The sequence below is a fragment of the Budorcas taxicolor genome, chromosome 25, assembly GCF_023091745.1.
Source record: "Budorcas taxicolor isolate Tak-1 chromosome 25, Takin1.1, whole genome shotgun sequence".
Lineage (NCBI taxonomy): Eukaryota > Metazoa > Chordata > Mammalia > Artiodactyla > Bovidae > Budorcas > Budorcas taxicolor.
The window spans coordinates 34705562-34728954 of NC_068934.1; the positions used below are offsets into that span (position 1 = coordinate 34705562).

General features: G+C 44.9%; 1 protein-coding gene across 1 annotated transcript in view; it reads left to right on the forward strand.

Moving 5' to 3' along the window:
* OPCML (opioid binding protein/cell adhesion molecule like) overlaps positions 1-8467 on the forward strand; it is a 1038459-nt gene extending 1029992 nt beyond the window's left edge. The window contains exon 8 of the mRNA XM_052661910.1: positions 8367-8467. Coding sequence (XP_052517870.1) covers positions 8367-8467 — 101 coding nt within the window. The remainder of the gene's footprint in view (positions 1-8366) is intronic.
* The last annotated feature ends 14926 nt before the right edge of the window (positions 8468-23393 follow it).

The window sequence follows — 23393 nt, forward strand, 5'->3', positions numbered from 1 at the left end:
AGATTTCAGATGCTTCCTTGATCTCACTGTGCTATTTCCATGTTCAACTCACCCGTGTTTTCTTCTTTTTTTTATTTTTTTCCTCTTAATGTGAGGACCATACTACCTCCCGCTAGTTTAGTAGGATTACAGCTACACCTTGCTATCAAATTTCTTGCTGAAGAACTGTGCCCAGTTTTCATTGTAATCATGGGAAGAAAAATGGGGCCGTTTCAATACCTTTCTCACTTGTAATGGACCCTCCAGTTTTTCTATTTTTAAATTATGAAAGTATGATCATGCATTTACAGGAGACCTGGAGAATACAGAAAAAAGTACACATAGTTTCACTATATATTATGGTTTTTTAAGTAAATAAGGCTTTTAGTTGGAGTTTCAATATCAAACTCTTGAAAATTCATTAATGAATATACAGAGAAGGCTATAGTAGACCTGAAAAGCACTGTGAAACAATTAAACATAATTAAGATTTATATAATTTTCACGTAACAGTAAGGTACAAATTCTGTTCAAGTTCCCATAGACTATAAACTAGGAGACACTGGAACATATCCAGGGACATCAAAGAAGGTGCAAATTTTTCGTGGTCTAAAGGTGCTGAGATCATACAGAGTCTGTTCTCTTCAGTTCAGTTGCTCAGTCGTGTTCTACTCTTTGTGACCCCATGAATCGCAGCACGCCAGGCCTCCCTGTCCATCACCATCTCCCGGAGTTCACTCACACTCACGTCCATCGAGTCCGTGATGCCATCCAGCCATCTCATCCTGGGTCGTCCCCTTCTCCTCCTGCCCCCAATCTCTCCCAGCATCAGAGTCTTTTCCTATGAGTCAACTCTTCGCATGAGGTGGCCAAAGTACTGGAGCTTCAGCTTTAGCATCATTCCTTCCAAAGAAATCCCAGGGTTGATCTCCTTCAGAATGGACTGGTTGGATCTCCTTGCAGTCCAAGGAACTCTCAAGAGTCTTCTCCAACACCACAGTTCAAACGCATCAATTCTTTGGCGCTCAGCCTTCTTCACAGTCCAACTCTCGCATCCATACATGACCACTGGAAAAACCATAGCCATGACTAGACGGACCTTAGTCGGCAAAGTAATGTCTCTGCTTTTGAATATGCTATCTAGGTTGGTCATAACTTTTCTTCCAAGGAGTAAGCGTCTGTTCTCTTATTGCTGTGGAATTATTCTAGAAATCAATATCAAGACATTTGAAAATAACCCACATATTTTCAAGAGAAATGTGGCATTTACCAAGAGAGATCTTTGACTTAGCCATTGAAAGCCTCAATAAAGTTAGAAGACTGAAAAAACAAAGAGGATGATTGCATAGAAGAAAGAATTTAAATGAGAAATTAATATCAAAATAAGAAATTAATATCAAAGATACTTAAAATGTATCTGGGCCCTTCAATTTTTAAGCTTCAAAATCTTTTGCACAGCAGGATCTCATCCATAAGCTTATGTAGTTTGCTGGAAGCTTTGTGCTGAGTTTGGTTACTTTGATTTTTAACTCCTGTTCTTCCAGAGTGTGATCAGCCTGCCCGTGAGGAAAACTCTTGTTTTCCAGAGAACTGGGTTTGCAGGTTAAGTCAGTCCTCAACCAAATTTGCTTTTTAAAAATCTATAAGGTATAGTATATTTAATCCAACACAGTGAGTAGCCTCTCCAAGTGAACTTTATTTTATTCATTTGTTTGTTTGCCGCTTTCTTTATTTACTTGTCTCACCACTGCTGGGCCTCACACATGGCCATAAAAACCTTACCTCCAGTGCAGACAACACGGACAGAATGATTGACCTTTCTGATGTTTATCATTTCTGGAATTTAACTCTCGATCATTTCTGTCTCTTTCTCTCTTCTGTATGTGGAGGATTAGCTCATTTTTGTCTGCATTTGTCCCCAAGGTATTTAGTTGTCATTGTTATGTCATTCATGGTTGATTTTGTGGCTTTGTGTCTTTGTGTGAGCATTTATGGAGAAAGCAATGGCACCCCACTCCAGTACTCTTGCCTGGAAAATTCCGTGGACGGAGGAGCCTGGTGGGCTGCAGTCCATGGGGTCACAAAGAGTCGGACACAACTGAGCAACTTCACTTTCACTTTCCACTTTCATGCATTGGAGAAGGAAATGGCAACCCACTCCAGTGTTCTTGCCTGGAGAATCCCAGGGACGGGGGAGCCTGGTGGGCTGCCGTCTATGGGGTCGCACAGAGTCGGACACTACTGAAGCGACTTAGCAGTAGCAGCAGCAGTGAGCTTTTATTTTCTAAGGTGCTCAACAGCAGGAATGAAGGAAGGAATACATTTTTAGTGATGAGGAGGGTGAAATGAGGGGAAAGGGCATAGTAACATGTTCTCACTTTTAGTTTATCCCTGAAAAAATATGTAATTAAGTCTGATGTTTGTAAGAGTCATTGTGTTGGACTGAGTCATTGTTAAGAGTAAATAAAGATTTCTTGAATGTGGGGATTTCCCAGATAAAGAGCTGGGCTTCTGATTATACCTCCTCAGAGTAACTGGCCTTCCCTCAGAAGCCTTAAACTGTGGATGGAGCCACCTCTGGTCTTGTCAGGAGAGACCAGTCACTTGCTTGCTAAACCAGAGTCACGTTGGCTTGGCAATTATCTTTGAGAATCCAGTGTACACACGGTGTCTTTATTTAAAGCATGAGCCCCACCAAAGATGCTACTTTAGAAACTAGCTGCTATGGTCCTAGTTCTGAGTAACCCAGTAGTTCTTCATCCTTTACTTAGTCTCAGCGATTTTATATGTCATCTGAACTCATCCTCAGAGCATCCTTGCACAGATGAGAAAAGCACCTCCCCGCAGAGTTTATACGTGAAAATCGCTGCTTCAGGGATGTTAACCATCTTGTCCAAGTCATTGTGTTACTTCCTGCTAGCGAGCTTGCACAGGAGAGCTCAGTTTGGTGCTCTGTGGTGACCTAAAGGGGTGGAAGGGGGTGTGGGTGGAAGGTCCAGGAGGGAGGGGATATATGTTTACTTATAGCTGATTTATTTCATCGTACAGCAGAAATTAACACAACATTGCAGAGCAATTATATTCCTTTTTTTTTTTTCAAATTTAAAAACAAAAGTTATCCTGCTAGTAAATAGCAGAGCAAGGATTCAATTTCAGTTCTCCCTGACTTCTAAATTTAGTCCTCTTAGACTATCCAAAAGGCAATTCGTTCCTGAGATGAAAGGGAGGTTGGGCTGTTTTGTTTCAAAGGGCGTTCTTCTCAGAATCTGTGAGGGATTAAAACATGTTTGTTTATTGATTTAGGTGAAGGCGGAGGAGTTCTAGATCCAAATGGAGAATAGGGAGTCCTCCCTGTCAGATCCGCTGCAGAGGGCATGAGTTCCATCCCTGATCAGGGAACTAAGATCCCACATCTCACACACATACACATACACACACATACAAACCACACGTTAACAACAACCAAAAACTAGAGGGGGCTAGGCTGTGTGGAGAAGGAAATGGCAACCCACTCTAGTGTTCTTGCCTGGAGAATCCCAGGGATGGAGGAGCCTGGTGGGCTGCCGTCTATGGGGTCACACAGAGTCGGACCCGACTGAAGCGACTCAGCAGCAGCAGCAGGCTGTGCGCGGGCAGAGGCTGTGCCTCTCCTTCTCTTTGGAAGCTGGCGCTCGACAGCAACAGCACACAGTTCTTGGGTGGATGGCGTGGCTTCTGAGGCCAGCGTGGGGTCTGTTTCTCCTCAGACTTGCCACAGAACTTGGCTTGGCCCTCTCTCATCACCCTGCTCAGCGCCCCACACCTCCTAGGTCCTCCCAGCCAGTGACCTCTGTCACCCATCTCACCTCTTCACTCTCACCTCCCAAAACCCCGCTCAGCATCAATGTATTTGGAAAAGATCTACTAAATAAGTTAACCTTAGCCTCAACTAGGGGCTTCCCTGGTGGCTAAGTGATAAAGAACTCGCCTGCAGTGCAGGAGTTTCAGGAAACACAGGTTCAATGCCTGGGTTGGGAAGATCCCCTGGAGGAGGAAATGGCAACCCATTCCAGGATTCTTGCCTGGAGAATCCCAAGGATAGAGGACTCTGGCGGGCTACAGTTCATGGGGTCACAGACTCAGACACGATTAAAACAACTTAGCATGCACGGCCACAACTAGGCAGTGGAAGGTAGGGGGTGTGGACCCACGAGAGCAGTCCTTCCCAGGATCACCTGTCTACTTTCTATCAGATGCCATCCTGACCCCTCCATTTCTTTATCTGAAAACTGCATTATGCCCTGTTTTCAAGGAGAAACTGAAAGCACTTTGAGATCACAAAGCTGGCAAGCCACAGAGTCAGGATTTAAACCCAAGTTGGTCTGAAGCCAAGTCCCAACCATTAGTTGCACTTTTCTAGGGACCAGTGACTTTGACCTCAAAAGGTTTAGGGCTACAGGGACAAAGAAGTGAGGCCAAGGTACGGCAGAGGCATAGAAGTAATCAAGGGGGGCATGCCAGTTTGCTGAACAGCACCCATCCACCACTGTTTCTGTATTAAAGCACAAAGAATCATTTACATAATCAGGTCAGTGACCTTCAGATACAGAGAACCTGGAGGAGAAAGGGTGGGACAAATTGAGACTATCATTGAAACATATACAGTATCTTATGTAAAATAGATATCTAATGGGAAGTTGCTGTAAAGCAGAGGGAGCCCAGCCCAGTGCTCTGTGATGACCTAGAGGGATGGGATGGGGGGTTAAGGGAGGCTCAAGAGGTAGGGGATATATGTTTACTTATGGCTGATTCACGTTTTTGTACAGCAGAAACCAACACAGTATTATAAGGTAATTATCCTCCAATGTTAATACAATATTGTAAAGTAAAAAATAAAAATAATAATAATAAAAAGTCTTTCAGGAAGCTGAATTTTTAGATGTGAATATTAAAAAAAAAAAAAAAAAGCACCTATGGGAGATACCTAACCCAGATTCTCCCCATTCCCTCATTTCCAATAGAATCGGGGTTACTTTGAAGCTGCACTGGTGAGTCCATTCATTGCTAAAGGCCTCTGTCTTATATCCCGCCAACCTGCAGTGTGGTACGTGCACATGAGCTCCTCCCTCTCAGCTTTGAACAAAGCCCAGGAGGCTTCCTGTGGCCCCTCATGGCACTGGCATTTGTCCCAACTGCCAAATCTCAAATGTGTCCAGGATCCACAGGAAGAAAGCAAGGCTAGTTTAATCTCTGTCCTAGTGGGTTTGGTGGACTCCTTGGCCAGAGCAGCTCGTCCCTTTGTCATACACGGATGGGCCATAGACACTTCTAAATTGCCATGTTGCTTAGTGCAGGGCTTATCACACCCACTAAAGAATAAAACTTCCTGCAGCAGCATAGAGAATGAGGCCAAAATAGGGAAACGTTAGAATCTAGGAACATTTGGTGCCCTTTTACTCTCTCAGGAGATGGCATGCTGGCATGCAGAAAGCTGCATGGTGATGGTCTTGTACTTACTGTAAAAAGCCTTCTGGCTGCCCCCTCACCCAGCTGTCCCTTCTGGGACCAGATACAGAGTGTCCAGCCATTCTGTAACTCCAGACGCTAAGGGAGAAGAGCTCAGAGGTCACTCTTCCAGTCTTCTCTCACTCTGCTGGTGGAAGGACTGTGGCCACAGAGGGGCTGTCCCTCAGCAAGGAATCTCTCTCACAGGTTTTCTGTATGCTAAAACCACTCACCTGGTTATGCAAATACTTTTCTATGCTTTAAGACAGAAGAAGTCGTGGGTTGCAGCTGTTTAGTGAATTGGTGTGGTCCCATGATTACTTCTGGAGGAAGGCATGGCAACCCACCCCAGTATTCTTGCCTGGAGAATCTCATGGACAGAAGGAGCCTGGCAGGCTTCAGCACATAGAGTTTCAAAGAGTGGGACACGATTAAAGTGACTTAGCACACACGCACGCATGATTACTTCCTAGTTTCTGGAAAAATTGAGTTGATTCAGAGGGCATTAAGGCGTGACACCACAGTCTCTGAAAAACATGCACAAAGGACAATTTTCCACGGAGAATAGGTGGAGTTGTGGTCATCAAGGGCACCAGCCCTGTAGACAGAGTGACTCATTCCAATCCAGCTCTGGGTGTATTGTCTTGTGTGGCCATAGGCAGGGCGTTTAACTACGTAGCTCATCTGTTCCCCATCCAAAATATGGGCATGCCATAGGGTTTCCTGAAGATAAAATGGGTTAATGGAAGTTCAGCATTTAGAGTCACAACTTGGCACACAGAGAGCACCATATATTATTAGTATGTCTTATGGCCATTCCCCTGAGCGGGCTGAGCAGGCTCGATGCCTGCGGGGGTTCTACTCCTTGGAGAATTCGGCTGGCGGGAACAGTGGCTGCACCCCTGCCTGCCTGATCAGCATGAACACCTTACTGCCATTTCCACCTGCTATCCTGATGACTCTTTCTTGTTTCCCACACTTTAATGCCCTGGCTTCATTAATACATCTCCTTGCCTGTTTATTTTATCTACATCCAACCTTACGTTGGTAGTGTGACATTCCCCCCAAATGCTAAGCCAGCTGGTAGAACTTGGAATATAGTGATTCCTAGAGTAAAGACCCCTGTCTATCTAGCATGCAGCCCACTCAACTGTTTTTTAAGTTGACATCAGTCTAATAAATTAGCAAAACACACGCACACATATGTATAAAAAACTAGTTAGTACACATCATATTTAGACTTTATATTTTAAATATTCTTTAAAGAATCATATGGTTCTGCATCATCCATTTCCTTTTAAACTCACTAGAAAATCTCAATTGCTCATCTTTTGCAGAAGACAATATAGAGAATTACCTTGGGCTTCAAACTGGGCCTTTCCAACTCAGTGCATTCTCTAGGCCAGTACAATTCCTTAGGATATATGCCTCAACTAATGGGGACCGCAGAGTCAGACCACTTTCTATAAATGTCCATGAAGCGTTATGGGGACCGCAGCAATGGGCTAAGGCCTGGACTCTGTCCTGTTCTGTGAATACTCTATAACCAAAGTACAGAAAACTGTGAGCAGGACTCTCAGGCTCTCAAGTAAATATGAATTCTTAGTAAATAAGAGAATTGTGTTATGCACTGGAGAAATAGAAGGTATCCTGCTGAGAACCCTGGGGTGGGAACAGGTGGATGCTGGTCGCTGAAGCAAGAGACCCATGCGTCCCCCAGCTAAAGGTCAGCATCAACTGTTGGCCCAACGAGGCCTGGATCCAAGCCATGGCGCTGACCAGAAAGCTGCGGGACCTGGGTGCTGGCAGAGGAGACCCGACTCCACCAACCCTTTTGTCGGGAGTGAAGTTCATTTCCAAGGAGCCACATTGCCACTAAAGGGGCCAGTGATGCCCTGCCTGTCTTCCCGCTGCTCCTGCCCTTTGTCACTGGCCCTGCAGAGTTGCCTCTTGAGGACTTTCAATCCTTTGTCTAAGACATAGCCTCACTTACCCCTGGAATCCTCTCTGTTCGCTGGCCACTGCTCTTGCTTATGACCCTAGATTCTTATGCTGCCCAGCAAAGGTGATGGACCGGTATGGGGGCAGGGCCGGACACTTATCCTTCCGCCCTGGGTCCTCAGGATGGGCGAGGACAACCCCAGTGCCCTCAGTCTGTCTTCTGGAGGAAGATGTAGATAAAGGGAAAGGAGCAGCATTTGTGATTCCGTGCTCTCATCTCGTGTGGAATATGAGGGATTCAGGAGGACTGTGTCAAAGGGCCAGAGAGAGGGGAGAGGAAAGAAGGACGCTTGAGGGAAAGTCCACCAGGCAGAGGACAGTGGCCACTAGGTCTGAGAAGGCAGGGTCCTCTCGCTCTCCTCTGGGGATGCGGGGTTGACTGCTGGCTTAAACCCACCCTAGTCTTTAAAATGATAGGGTATAGTTATTCGTCTTCTCCAGCTGCTCCACAACACCCCAGTCATGCCAGACGAAGAGCTGGCCACGCAACACCTAGACTCCTGGGTCTCATGAAAGCCTCCCTCCCTCTCCCTCCTCCCGCCTCTCCCCTCCATCCTGACTCTCCTCTCCCCATTCCTCTGCTTCCCCTCCCACCCCTGTCTGTCCTGCACACCACCTCCAAGGGCCTGCCCTGGCCTGTCAGCCCACAGGTCTAACCCTGCCTTCCCTCTACCTCTTTGTGGGTGCTTTAACCCCAGTCCCTGAGAGCAGGCTGCAGGGTCTGGGCACCCCAGGGAAGAGCCCCTTTGAGTCTCTCCATTTATGGGCAAGTGGAAGGGTCAGGGGCCGGGTGGAGGCTGTTCACAGAGAAGCATGTCTGTGCAGTGCTTGGAGGGGCTGAGGGAGCTGCCCTCTGGGTGTGTGCTAACACTAACCAGCCTGTCTCTCTTTCCCCTGCACAGGGCCTGGAGCTGTCATTGACGGTGTAAACTCGGCCTCTAGAGCGCTCGCTTGCCTCTGGCTATCAGGGACCCTCTTTGCCCACTTCTTCATCAAGTTTTGATAAGAAACCATAGGTCTTCTGAGCAACGCCTGCTTCTCCATATCACAGACTTTACCTGCACTGCGGAGGGCCAAACAGTTTGAGCTTCTTTCTGTTTCTGTTCTTCTTCTCAGTATTTTTTTTTTTTTTTTTTGGACTCTTTTCTTTGTTGATTTGATTTTTCTTTCTAGTTTGAATGAGTGGGGTTTGGGGGAGGGGTGGGCAGGGTTCTACCACATGTAGGATAATCACTCATAGGTGGTGTGTCCAAAAATGGAACCCATTCTCCACCTTCCCTTCCCTTCCCTCTGCTCCCCCCGGCATCGTCACCACCAACCAACCACCCTCCCATACCAAACCATACGTTCCATTTGGGCAAAAAATGTGCCTCGTGATAAACACCCTGAAGACACAACTTGACTTATAATGTAGTGCACAGCAAGAATTATATCCAAGTGTCCTATTGCTGGTGTCTTTTAAGCTGTGGACCATTTTCCTGACTATGATGTACAGATGCCTCTCTCCATGCTTATTATTATCTAACTACATGAGGGTTCACATCCTTTCTTTCTGGGAAGTTCTCTCTTCCTCTCTATCTCTCTCTCTGACCCTCTGTCTCTGTCTCGTCTCTCTGTCTCTGTCTGTCTGTCTCTCTCTCTATATATATATATATGAAACATTGCCATCCTTCCTAGCCATTCTGCCCTATTTGCTTTCTCTACCAGCTATAAGGATTCGAAGTTTGGGGGTAGGCATACAACCCAAACCTGAACATTGAGAAGTCATGTAACCGAAAATGGGGGGAAGAATTTTGAGGAGAGTATTTCTTTCTGAAAAAATACTATCCAGTTCTTAAAAAGTGATCCATAAGTGGCTGATTATTTGGGTTTTATCAAGCTCACTATCAAAGTGATACACTGTTACCCATCTACTCAACCATCTGATTGATCACTCCATCCAATTATCTCCCCACCCATTTTCCTCTCTGGCAATCTACTTCCTTTATATATCAATCTGCCAGTGTAATTATCCAACACATCTTTCTATTTCGCTCCCCACTACTCACTATCAATCCATCACTGTACTCACCTCTAGTCATAGTGTGTCTGTTCCTCTGGATTCACGTCTCCTCTACCTTCTGCAGACATTGGCATCTTCAGAATTCACCATCAGCTTCTCATGTGAAAGCCAATGATCTCATGGGCTGACAACATAGAAAAGCAGTATGTCACGGACTGTCTGGAATGTGCCCGTCCATCTACCCCAAGTAGGTGCTGGTAACAGATGGACCAAAGTAGCAAGTGAAGGATCAGTCACTCTTCCCAGAAGAGACTGTGTTTCCAGAAACAGCTTCTTGGGAAGCAGACCGGCCTTGGCAAAACCTTGATGAGCGTCGTGTTTTATCTTTCTCACTTGAAGGACCAAGGTGCCAATCTTCATGCTTCTCTCAGCCTTTCAAGAAAGCGCATGTCAGGAATCTGTGAGACTGTCCTTAACAGAAAGAGAAAAACACACTCTGTCTCTTCGATGTGAAGACAGCCATCCATCTGAGCGGGGTGACTTCTGCTGTTGTCCCCTTTCTGCTCCAGTTTTGGTTTCATCTGTTTGAAAACTATCCAGTAAAGAGCCGATGGAAGCCAATTACATGGCGGGTGTGTTGACAACTCTGGTATTTGTTTCTGGAAGCTCTTCTGAGCTGAGGGCACTTGAGCAAACTGACTTAATTTCCAAGCTCTTGATTAACACAACACTGCAAACAGACAGGAAGAGTAACATGCATCTTCCATGGTTACAGGCTGCTTCTCCAGGAACTTTGGGGGATAATGCCCTCAGCTCTCCATGTTCAGAGCAGATCTTTCCAGAACACAGAAGAGAGCTGACCCTATCCTTCTGCTTTATCTCCTGGGACAAGAAGGACTCAGCCAGCGAGAGTGACTGGGACATAGAAGAATGGCATCAGAAACCTGCAGGGCTGTGCCCTTGACCTGCGCTGCAGGGAGTGACCTGCTGAGAATGAGGAGAGCCAGCAATGACTGGATCAAAGACCCGGGCCCAAAGGAATACTCTTTAGCTCCATGATCTAAAGCATGAGAAATATCAGCTCCAGAGTTCCCTTCCCGCCATGCTTCATGAGTCTTCTTGCTCTGAAATGTGGCCTCTTTGTTTTTCTCTGTTATGACACATGAACGTGATGTACACAGTGGAGAAACACACTCACGTGTGCACGTGCGTGCGTGGGTTGTCTTGGCATATGAAAAGCTCGGCACTTTCATAGAGTTAGAGCTGGTGTGAGTGAAATTAATATTACACTTGCCAGCTGTAAACAGACATCTGCATTTCCCAGGGAGCTGCCAGGAGCCAGATTTGCAGAACATGAATGATGTGCCAAAAGCAGTATGTGGATTCCAAGTTCCAGGGACAATCGTGAGCAGGCCCGGAGTCAGAATTAAAGGTCGGACATCAGTGTTTCAGACCTGTCACCATGCTGAGCACCTGTGGCCAGGCTGGTGTCAGACACTGAATGAGCGTGTAACGTGTCCCATCGAGTGTTCTGCTGATAACACACTTGCTCCTTAGGAGTAGAAGTGTGGACGGTTGTGGGGACTGAATGGTCTTGGAGAACAGGGTGCTTGAAATGGACAAGCTGAGCATGTTCTTTCCTCCGAGACTTGATCGAAAGGAAGGCATCCATCCTTCTTCAGCCAGGAGAATCCCTGAACCCTCCAAATGCAAAGAGCCTGGGTTCAGAGCCACTACAGAACTCTGTGCTGCCTCTTACAGCAGATACCAGGAAGCATGTCCGGGAGTTACAGACTCCAGCCCTGTTCCAGAGGGAAAGGGTCCGAGCGTCACTCCTCACCTATCTGGGATAAAGACAATGAAATAAGCAAGACCCAAGGAAAACCCTTCTGCACAACAGACACAGTCCAGGTTCCCTAGGTGGGGATGGCTCCACAGGACGGGAGCTGTTACCCAAGACCTCGGAGCATATGGAGTAGCAAGTGCCCTAGAGACAACGTCCGTGTCCTCTTTACGTATGGAGGACAGATGGATCAGGCCTGCTGGAGAGATTTTTTTCAAGGTGCCAATGGCGGGGTGGGGCTTGGGGTAGAGGAGGAAAAAAATAACTATCGAGTCTCTGAAAACCTGCGGCTTTTCGCGGGTTCTGCACGTGAGAAGGAAATCCAGTAAGGCTTATCAAGAAATCAGGTGAGAGGAACTTGATAGTGTATGACAGGCACCCTGAAAGCCTGCCTCTCTCCAAAATATGTATTTCCACCAAAGTGAAGCCAGTGCAAGTGCTAGTGTTGAGGTCCTGGCCGGGCTGTTTTTCAGTAGCTTCATGTCAAGTGCCTGATACCGTCTTCTGCAAGTTGAAGCAAGTGCGTTTAGTTTTTTTGTTTATTTGTTTTATCTGCGGGAAGGAGGCCATCCAGGCAAGTGGTGGTTAAAACATGCTCCTGTTTTATGCAGAGAAATTATGCTTAGTTGTGTTCAACTGAACAGAAGGAAAGATGAGGTTTTGTATCAGAAAGAGGACCGGAGCGCTTTCCTCTGAAACCCATGCCTCAAGGTAGAAATGCATTTCATAGGTTGGACTGTTCGTTCTCAAAACCTGGGTGGGAGGTACACTGTGGGACTTGGGAAAGTCCAGAGCGAGGCTGAATTCAAGGATCTGTTCCTGAATCAATCCCACAACTTGTTCTCTATGTGGAGGGGTCATCAAGCTCCAATTCTGCTGGGAAAACGCTCTGGAGAAGAGTAGAGAACCTTGAGGTGGGCAGTCCATCTCCAGGCAAGCTCATCAACCGCATAGCATCAGGAGTGGCTGGAGACTGCTGTGTACCTCCAGTGCCAAGGGAAGGTTTCTCCTCCCTGGTAGTGTATGGATGTCATCAGTAGGACAGACGAGTGGGGTGAGGGAAGGGGCCATGTCACCTTTCCCAATTTGACCCTGTGTCCTCACCAGAGAAAAATTGTCTTTACGATACCTGGAACCAGCCCTCCTTCTCCCCACCAAAAAAACCCCAAACAATTTTAAAAAATTGTTTTTTAATCTCTTTGGAATTAGAGGAATTAGGGGAAGTGGTGTAGAATATTTCCCATTGGCAATATTCATTTTTTCTCTTTTTCTCCCAAAATGGGGATCATTCACATTCATTTTGCGTGAGCCCTATTCCTAGAAACTTACACCCGATTGCCTGACGTCCTACTCACCCAAGCTTCCCTGTCTTTTTATTTTAAGACGAGTAAGTTGGAGCAATTTCAGGAAAACTTCACAGGTGTGTAGCTATGAAGGCAACGTTCTCAGAAAAACACCATGTGATGAGAACTCCTAATGATCACTAACACCCAACAAATAAAAATGCTGGTCTCATTTCCCTCATTTCTTGAGAGAAGAGAAGTAAATGAAAGAAGGAAGAGAGATATGCAATTAAAAGATGCAGCGAGAAGATAGAGCTGAACCAAGCAATTTAGCCTTCAGGTGCAGAATACCGGCTGTCCACAGAGCTGTGGAGTGGACTCAATTAGACACAATTGTCTTCAGCCTGCAAGTAGCCAGTGAAGTCTAATTTCCCGTGTTTTAGAAGACATTCCATTTTGGTTATTTCCACGGTGTCCTTTTAAAGCACAGGGTCGTTTTTGTTGTTCCATGATGCTGACTGTGGAAAGAGAGATGATGAACCCTCTACTTTTTTGGGGGGGGGGGGCACATTCTACATTATTGGCCAATTTAAAATGATATCAGTCATAGCAATGATAAGTAATCCTAGCTGCCTTTGTGTTAGTTAAAGGGAGCATTTTTAATCATTCAGAATCTTTTGTGACATGTAAAGTGCAATTGTGAGGAACGTGTGGGTGTATGAAAATGTATCTGTCAAGTTCAGAGTCCTCTAGACTAAAAAAACTTATGAATTATCAATGGTGCCGTCCTAGCTGTGTCCGACAATGGGTGTGCCCGTTCTCACAATTATCCTGAAAACAGATGTGTTCAAATGCTTTAAAATTTTATCACTGATACAAGAGGATAACTTTGTCGGCCTTCTAGAGGTATTTTTTCTCCCCTTCTATTTTCTTTCTTAATTTTTCCCTTCAAAAATCAATGAAGACTTGATTTCTGTCAATAATTGTATTAAGGGTGAAAATACTACCTGAATTTTGTGCATGTTACATTGTAGTTGTAACCTTTTCTAATTCAGGATGAACACGAGATGGTTGTGATTGTGCAGTGTATCAATAAAGTTCAAAGTAATTTGTAACTTTTGGGGGGCTGTTTATTAGGACACTGCATTGAGTATCCAGGAATGGGGGAAATCTAAGCAGGGTATGCTTCGCCCGTGTGTGTGTGTGTGTGTGTGTGTGTGTGTGTGTGTGTATGTGTTAGGCTTTGGGAAGGAGATGCAATCAGGAAACTGAGTGCCATCTCTCTCTCTTTCCCTCTCTTTCATGTATGTATATGCCCACATGCAGACAGAATATTATGATAAGCAATTTCATGTTACAATTGTGTATCTTATATCTATGCCATTTACAAATCATACAAAATGCAAATAATATAAAATGCAGCTTCAGCCTCAAAGTCTAATTTATTGGCTTAGGCTACAGTGAAATCAGGAGAGAAGTTTCAGAAAATGAATGACCAGGTATCATTCAGTTCGAGTACTCCTTAACAGTTCCTGCAGCTTGAGCCTATAGGACCAGCACCACTCTGACAAGAGTAAGTATGAGGAAATATGGTGACTGTGATGTGCACTTACTCTTTTTTTTTTAATTAATTTTTATTGGAGTATAGTTGCTTTACAAGGCTGTATTAGCTTCTGCTGAACAGCAAAGAGAATCAGCTATACATATACATATATATATACTCCGTTTTGGATTTCCTTCAAAACGCACTTATTCTTAAAAGTACATTGGAGGTACTGTTGGTTTACTGTAGCATCCACAGGGTAACGGATGAGGAAGAGACCTGGAGAGCAAGTCCGTTCCTCCAACTGTCTTTCCTAAAACATCTTTCTCTTTCAATAAATCTCCCACCATCTTGTCACATATCCATCTTCCAAAGGAATGGGTATTGACCTCTTTCTTGCAACTTAGCTTCCCACCTGCCATTTCTGTATCAACAAACCCTTCCAAGCTCTGCTGTTGACCAAATGTGTGATCTTGGACTTGATGTGTTGCTTTATACGTCTTTATTTCCCAGCTGCACCATCAGTAAATTTACCCCCCTCAGTGTGTTCTATCAAAGTTGCCTGCAAAATTTTTGTGTCTCTTTCAACCATTGGATTCCTCAAGACTGACCCCCAATAAAGTGCAGGTCAGTGGCCAGTAAGGATGCGGTCATGCAGCAGAGAGTGGCAGAAGATCCTTCTTTTGATTTTACAGACTCTCTGCCAAGCCTGGTCAAGTCTGGATGCTGGAATGATGAGGCTTGTTTCTCATGGCTTCCTGGACAGACAAGGGCTAATCCCTGGCTTTCAAGACTCTTTGTTCCCCACAGGGGATGGAACACAGATAACTTGATGGACTAGATCATGTTCTTTGTAAATTAAACCACCAAGGACATGGTGGGCACCAAGTGATGGAGAGTTTCGAATTTTCTCAGACTCATTGTAAAATCATGACTTGTCGAGGAAACAGATTTCCAGTTCTGACGTCTTAATGCCTCGAGTGCTCCCGCTCACCCTCTCCTTTTACTTCTTCCTTTTAATCACCGTCTTCCCACCCACACCTGACCCCCTCCTGCTCCTGCTCATCCCACAACATTTGCCCATCCATCTGCTCGCCTGCTGGCACAGACATTTATCGGTCTTTCACTGCATCCGGCCACTCAGCGCCATCAATCATTGATGTACCAGTTTATTTCTCCATCAGCTAACCACTCACCTATTCATTCACACATTACTTCTCCATTTATCTAACCCTTATTCCCTCTATTCAGTCATGCACCTCCCTAATATGACTGTCCCCCATCTATTTATTTAAACCGTCCAGCCATTCTTCACCTGTCAATCTAGCCAGTAAGCATCCTCCAACTAGCCTTTGGCAGATATTCCTATTTACCAACCCACTTCCAGGTAATGACAATCTTTGCTGTTATCTTTCCATTCTGAGCTGGATGCTTTATCTGCTTATTCTTAAACATAGCAGCTAAACAACAGGATGCATTTTTGTTATCTTCTCCCACAATGCACCCTATTAAAAGCATAAACATATAAAGAAGTGCTTTAGGATAGCAGACTCCAAACTTTTTGGCACCAGGGGCCCATTTCATAGAAGACAGTTTTTCCAGGGATCAGGGCTTGGGTTGGCGATAGTTTCGGGATGATTCAAGTGTATTTGATTTAGTGTGCACTTTATTTCTTGTATTACTACATCAGCTCCACCTCAGCTCATCAGACATTAGACCCCCGAGGGCAAGGACCCTTGCTTTCAGATATTTATTAAGGGCATCATATTACCTTCCATCTGGATGTATGACAGTCAGCAGAGGGTGGAGAACTGGGGCTTCAGTGGAAACACTCAGAGGAACAGATGTCTATGTTTAACTTTCTGACACTAGGAAGGCAATCAAGCCATGGAGATAAGAAATGACAAAGGAAATTGGAGAGACCTCAACCGACAACTGTGCCTTCTCCTTAGTTTGCTTTTCTGTTGAATAAGTCACCTACTTTGGTGAAGACTAGGGTGCAGGACTGAATGGCATCAAATCCTATCATCAGTTTTGAAAACCAGCACCCTCGGGCTACAAAGGATGCTACCTTCCTTTAACATGTTCCCCTGTCCATTAGGAAACATTTTTTTCCCCCTTTAGCGATTTTTCCCCCCATGTACTCATTTATTCATCCATGCACTCAATTTGTAGATGAACTCCCTTAAGGAGCTCACATCTAAGATGTGAAAATAGCTGCATACAGAGAAATACATGGTCAACTTACAACACTTAGGGTGGAGCTATGAGAAGGTGGCAGCAGATGGAGGGAATACTGGGAGATAATTAGGAGGCTTCTTCCCCTGCCCCTACCCCAGGGATGCATACAGCAGATTGAGGCAGAGGAGGCAGAGATGAGGCAGAACAGATGTATCATGACACAAATGGGCCACCAGGAACATGGCACAGTCAGTGTTCAAGTATTGGCTGGCAGAGTGAATAAATACTATCTGACAAATGAGACTATGAAGGGCGCTAAAACTGTCAATGTCCAAAGGACCACAGTATGTATTTTGGGATGAAGCTGACTCAGATCTCCTGGAGAAGCACACATACCATCTCAGTTCAAGTCAGTTCAGTTCAGTCGCTGAGTCGTGTCTGACTCTGCGACTCCATGGACTGCAGCACGCCAGGCTTCCCTGTCCATCACCAACTCTTGGAGTTTACTCAAACTCATGTTCATTGAGTTGGTGTTGCCATCTAATCATCTCATCCTCTGTCGTCCCCTTCTCCTCCTGCTTTCAAGCTTTCCCAGCATGAGGGTCTTTTCAAATGAGTCAATTCTTCCCATTAGGTGGCCAAAGTATTGGAGTTTCAGCTTCAGCATCAGTCCTTCCAATGAATATTCAGGACTGATTTCCTTTAGGATGGACTGGTTGGATCGCCTTGCTGTCTAAGGAACTCTCAAGAATCTTCTCCAACAGCACAGTTCAAAGCATCAATTCTTCGGCGCTCATCTTTCTTTATAGTCCAACTTTCACATCCATGACTCCTGGAAAAACCATAGCTTTGACTAGATAGACCTTTGCTGATAAAGTAGTGTCTCTGCTTTCTAATATGCTGTCTAGGATGGTCATAACTTTTCTTCCAAGGAGCAAGCGTCTTTTCATTTCATGGTTGCAGTCACCATCGGCAGTGATTTTGGAGCCCAGAAAAATAAAGTCAGTCACTATTTCCCCATCTATTTGCCATGAAGTGATGGGACCTGAGGCCATGATCTTAGTTTTCTGAATGTTGAGTTTTAAGCCAACTTTTTCACTTTCCTCTTTCACTTTCATCAAGAGGCTCTTTAGTTCTTCACTTTCTGCATAGAGTGGAGTCATCTCCATATCTGAGGTTATTAATATTTCTCCCGGCAACTTTGATTCCAGCTTGTGCTTCATCCAGTCCAGCATTTCTCATGATGTACTCTGCATATAAGTTAAATAAACAGAGTGACAATATACAGCCTTGACATACTCCTTTCCCGATTTGGAGCCAGTCTGTTTTTTCATGTCCAGTTCTATTTGTTGCTTCTTAACTTCATACAGATTTCTCAGGAGGAAGGTCAGGTGGTCTGATATTCCCATCTCTAAGAATTTTCCACAGTTTGTTGTGATCCAGTCAAAAGCTTTGGCATAGCCAATAAAGCAGAAATAGATGTTTTTCTGGAACTCTCTCGCTTTCTCTATCATCCAACAGATGTTAGCAATCTGATCTCTGGTTCCTCTGCCTTTCCTAAATCCAGCGTGAACCTGGAAGTTCATAGTTCATGTACTATTGAAGCCTGGCTTGTAGAATTTTGAGCATTACTTTGCTAGCATGTGAGACGAATGCAATTGTGTGGTAGTTTGAGCATTCTTTGGCATTGCCTTTCTTTGGGATTGGAATGAAAACTGACTTTTTCCAGTCCTGTGGCCACTGCTGAGTTTTCCAAATGTGCTGGCATATTGAGTGCAGCACTCTCACAGCATTATCTTTTAGGACTTAAAATAGCTCAGCTGGTGTTCCATCACCTCCACTAGCTTTGTTCATAGTGATTCTTCCTAAGGCCCTCTTGACTTTGCATTCCAGGATGTCTGAATCCAGATGAGTAATCACACCATCATGAATATCTGGGTTGTGAAGATTTTTTTTGGATAGTTCTGTGTATTCTTGCCACCTCTTTTTAATATCTTCTGCTTCTGTTAGGCCCATATCATTTCTGTCCTTTATTGTGCCCATCTTTGCATGAAATGTTCCCTTGGTATCTCTCATTTTCTTGAAGAGATCTCTAGTCTTTCCCATTCTATTGTTTTCCTCTATTTCTTTGCATTGATTGTTGAGGAAGTCTTTCTTATCTCTCCTTGCTATTCTTTGGAAATCTGCATTCAAATGGGTATATCTTTCCTTTTCCCCTTTGCCTTTTGCTTCTCATCTTTTCACAGCTATTTGTAAGGCCTCCCCAGACAGCCATTTTGCCTTTTCGCATTTCTTTTTCTTGGGGATGGTCTTGATCACTGCCTCCTGTACAATGTCACAAACCTCCATCCATAGTTCTTCAGGTACTCTTGTCTATCAGATATAATCCCTTGAATCTATGGCACTTCCATTGTATAATTGTAAGGGATTTGATTTAGGTCTTACTTGAATGGTCTAGTGGTTTTCCCTACTTTCTTCAATTTAAGTCTGAATTTGGCAATAAGGAGTCATGATCTGAGCCACAGTCAGCTCCTGGTCTTGTTTTTGCTGACTGTATAGAGCTTCTCCATCTTTGGCTGCAAAGAATATAATCAGTCTGATTTCAGTATTGACCATCTGGTGACATCCATGTGTAGAGTCTTCTTCTCATGTTGTTGGAAGACGGTGTTTGCTATGAACAGTGCATTCTCTTGGCAAAGTTGCCTGTGCCCTGTTTTCACTCTGTATTCCAAAGCCAAATTTGCCTGTTACTCCAGGTGTTTCTTGACTTCCTACTTTTGCATTTCAGTCCCCTATAATGAAGAGGACACCTTTTTGGGGTGTTAGTTCTAGAAGGTCTTATAAGTCTTCATAGAACCATTCAATTTCAGCTTCTTCAGCATTACTTGATGGGGCATAGACTTGGATTACTCTGATATTGAATGGTTTGCCTTGGAAATAAACAGAGATCATTCTGTCGTTTTTGAGACTGCATCCAAGTACTGCATTTCAGACTCTTTTGTTGACGCTGTTGGTTACTCCATTTCTTCTAAGGGATTCTTGCCCATAGTAGTAGATATAATGGTCATCTGAGTTATATTCACCCATTCCAGTCCATTTTAGTTTGCTGATTCCTAAAATGTCTATGCTCCTGTTTGACCACTTCCAATTTGCCTTGATTCATGGACCTAACATTCCAGGTTCTTATGCAATATTGCTCTTTACAGCATCAGACTTTACTTCCATCACCAGTCACAACAAACCACTGGGTGTTGTTTTTGCTTTGGCTCCGTCTCTTCATTCTTTCTGGAGTTATCTCTCCGCTAATCTCCAATGGCATATTGGGCACCTATCGACCTGGGGAGTTCAATTTTCAGTGTCCTATCTTTCTGTCTTTTCATACTGTTCATGGGGTTCTCAAGGCAAGAATACTGAATTGGTTTGCCATTCCCTTCTCCAGTCATATACCATCTAGAGAACATCAAATCTGGTTGGAATATAACAATTTTGGGGAGAGAGGGGTTATGGAGCATCTTTCATAAGATGTCAAATCTCCATTGACCTTTCTGATGAGGGGAAGAGGAAGCAGAGACTGAGGAGCTGGGCAAAACTAAGAGGTGAAGGGTGAGCAGCAGAAAGTTTAGTCTTTCTGGATGGTTTCCTCTAAAAAACTGAGTTTCTCCAGATAAGCTCTTCCTAAAACTATAGGATTGAGGATGAAGACATGGCTCACTTGCATTTACATGTGAACAGCATTTCTTATTTCAAAATAAGAATATTTACAGTTCTTACCTGTCTTCCATTTGTTATGGCCTATAAGGGGCTTCCCCGGTGGCTCAATTGGGAAAGAATCTGCCTGCAATGCGGGAGACCCAGGTTCAATCTCTGGGTCGGGAAGATCCCCTGGAGAAGGAAATGGCAACCCACTCCAGTATTCTTTCCTGGAGAATCCCATGGACAGAGGAGCCTGCAGGGCTACAGTCCGTGGGGTTGCAAAGAGTCAGATCAGGCATGACTGAACGACTAATACTTCCACCAGGTTTCTTTCACTTTTCATGTCCCATGAGACATATTTCCTTCTTTTAAATTCTCCAAGGCCTTTCTCTTCAGAGACATCAAGTGATATCTGTTTAGCCTCATCTTCATTAATACAGTGGTAATAATTCCTGCCTCAGAAGACAAGACTGTGAGAATTATTAGGTGTGAATAAGAAAAGATATGTAACATGGTACCTGTTATTCATTAGTTACAAAATAAACATGAGTTGTTTTTTTCTATCCTTCCCTCAGCTTTCCCTCACTGTCCTCATGTACCTGATCCTCCATTTAGGAGACCTCAACCTCTGGGATCTAATGCCTGATGATCTGAGGTGGTGCTGATGTGATAATAATAGAGATAATAAGCACAATAAATGTACTGTGCTTGAATCATTCTGAAACAATCCCTCAACCCCATTGTCTGTGGAAAAAATCTTCCACAAAACTGGTCCCTGGTGTCAAAAAAGTACTCTCAACTCTGTTCATTTCTTTAAAAACACTGGGAAAAATATTTTATGAATTATTTATTTATTGAAGCTCAAAAGGAAGGAAGGCACCTCTGAGTATTGGATAATTCAAGGACACAAGCTTGGAAAGTGGGAAGAATTTTTTTAGAACCTCCAAGAACGTTGAAAAAGTAGAGAGGGTGGAAGTTCATTTCAGTCTAATAAGCTTGTATCAACAGCTAACATGTGACAAATAATGAGGACACAAGCGTGAGGGATGGAAGGGCTGTCCAGGAAACCCCAGTCCGGAGAAGGATTTAGAACCATGTCATGACATGATAGGTAGTATCATGGCTACAGGAGCCCAGGGCAAGGGCAGGCAGCCAGATCACAGGGCTCAGGGCTCACTTGCAGCAGAGGAGAGGCCTGAGCTATGGCTTACAGAGGCAAGAGGGTTTAGCTGGGGAAAGGGAGGCAAACAGCGAAGTAATGGGAGAAGTTCATCCTTGAGGAGCCTGTACAGATGTTAGAAGCATAGCATGGTCAGGCACCTGGAAGCACAGATTATCCCAAGAAGGGTGAGGGCAGGGGCGGCATGGCAGGAGATGGGGTGGAAGGGGCAAGCAGGGACAAGGTCCTTCAATCTCCAGAAATGTTGAGATGCTTGGATTTATCCTAAAAGAGGGGAAATGTAGAAGGATTTAATCAGTAGGGTGGCTAAAACATATTTGCAATTTAGGAAGATCACCATGGCAGGAAAGCAGATTAATGGGCAAAAAAGTAACATGTTAGGGTTAGACTCATTCAGGTGAGGAATGATAAGGAACAATAAGCAAGTCGGGGGTGCATTTTAGAAGAGAAATCAAACAAGAAGGACTAGATGCCTGGGGTAATGGAGAATGTAAAATACGAGGAATATTCCAGGTCTCTAAGTCAGCCAACTGGGTAGGAGATGGTACAATTCAAAGATCCTCAAAACAGGAGCATGATGAGGTCTCACGCAATTTTTGATGTATTCATTTTCAAAAATCCTTAGAACTTCCAGGTGGAGAGGTTTAGGCACCATTAGCGTCTTCCTGAGTCATCTAATTATATCATCATCATCTACAAGGGACCCTGATTTCCTTCTCTGCTTCCCACTTTCATTCCATAAGAACTCTAGCTCCTTGATCATCTGCGATTCATTCAACATCCTCTACTTGCCCTGCATCTTGATTTTGTTAGACAAAGGTGTTGCCTTCATCGCTTGCTGTGATGGAAGAGGAGAGTCAGGAAGTACCAGATGAGTTAAGCGGGAAGAAGGCAAACCGGCACAGCTACTCCCCCCCACCTAGATAGGATCTGGCACTTTTCATGTCTAGTGCAAGAGGCCTAATCTCAGTTCAGTGGGTGATGGGGTGGGAGGGATGACCAAGCACCAAGATTCATCTGTTATCTGTGTTAGAGTCAGGCAAGTCCTGTCTATTTCCCATGCTGTTCGATGCTAGAGACAGGTGAGTCCTCTCTGTCTGTTTACCACATTGTTTGATGCTCGTTTGCTCAGGAGCAAATTTCAGAAAGGTTTGTAAGCTTCCAGACCTCATCAGAGAGCAACTTTAAGAGGCATACATTCCACGTGAATGACTCTTTTTGCTCTTTTCATTTTCCCCCCCGACGATCCCAGAGAGACCCGCCGGGAAGGTTGCATCTCAGCAGGAGGCATCGTGTCCACTGCATCTCCACGCCACGAGTTGTCTAGGTGGCCCTATCGGTGCGTGTAAGCACTTAGCCATGTGAGCCTGGGCCCACCTGTGTGTGCTGCTCAGAGGCGAGGGGGTGGAAGCTGCACACCAGGGAAAGCTGAGTTAAAATCCAGATTCTGCCATAGATGAGTTGTGTGCCTGTGAGCTGACAGCAACATCTCTTACAGCCTCAGTTTCCTTGTCTGCAAAGTCATGTCTATAATTGTCATGGCACTGCTGCGAGGTTGGCGAGGGCAGACGCCATGGGAGTAACAGGCAAGCTACCAGCTTGGATGCTCTGAACAGGGAGGTGGCCATTCAGTGAGTCTCTTTCCTTTACCCTCACCTCTGTCTTGTCCCTTCTCCAGCCACCACCCCCAAGTACCCCACATGATGGTCTAGAAGTCATCGCAGGAAGAATGGCTCTGCTTAAATATCATATTCTCAGAGCTGTCCTTAGGGTCACAGGAAATGAAACATGTAGAGCGCCAGGCAAAGCATCCAGCCCCTGAGTGTTAAATGATGCCACTTCCTCCTCCCCTCTCTCCTCTGCTTCCAGGGCAGATAAGCAAACTGGTCCTGGGCGGATAAGCAAACTGACTTCAAAAGCACAGAGGATTTTCCTGGCTCCCCTGGTGCCTGGACCCCACAGGGTGGGAGATGCTTTCTGAGTTGGCTGCCTCATTCCCTGCAAGGCAAGCTTGCAAGGACGGTTGCTCTGGTTACAAGACCAAATCACTGCTGTTTCTGTCTCTTCCTCGGTGAAGGTCTCGGGGGAATCAGCTTATTAGAGAAGCAGTGGCTGCATGATGGAGTCGGCTAGGACTGTAAAGGGACTCCTTGGAGGTCCTCAGATACAAAGGCCCTGGTTCTTCTCTTGATGAAGCCAGAGCC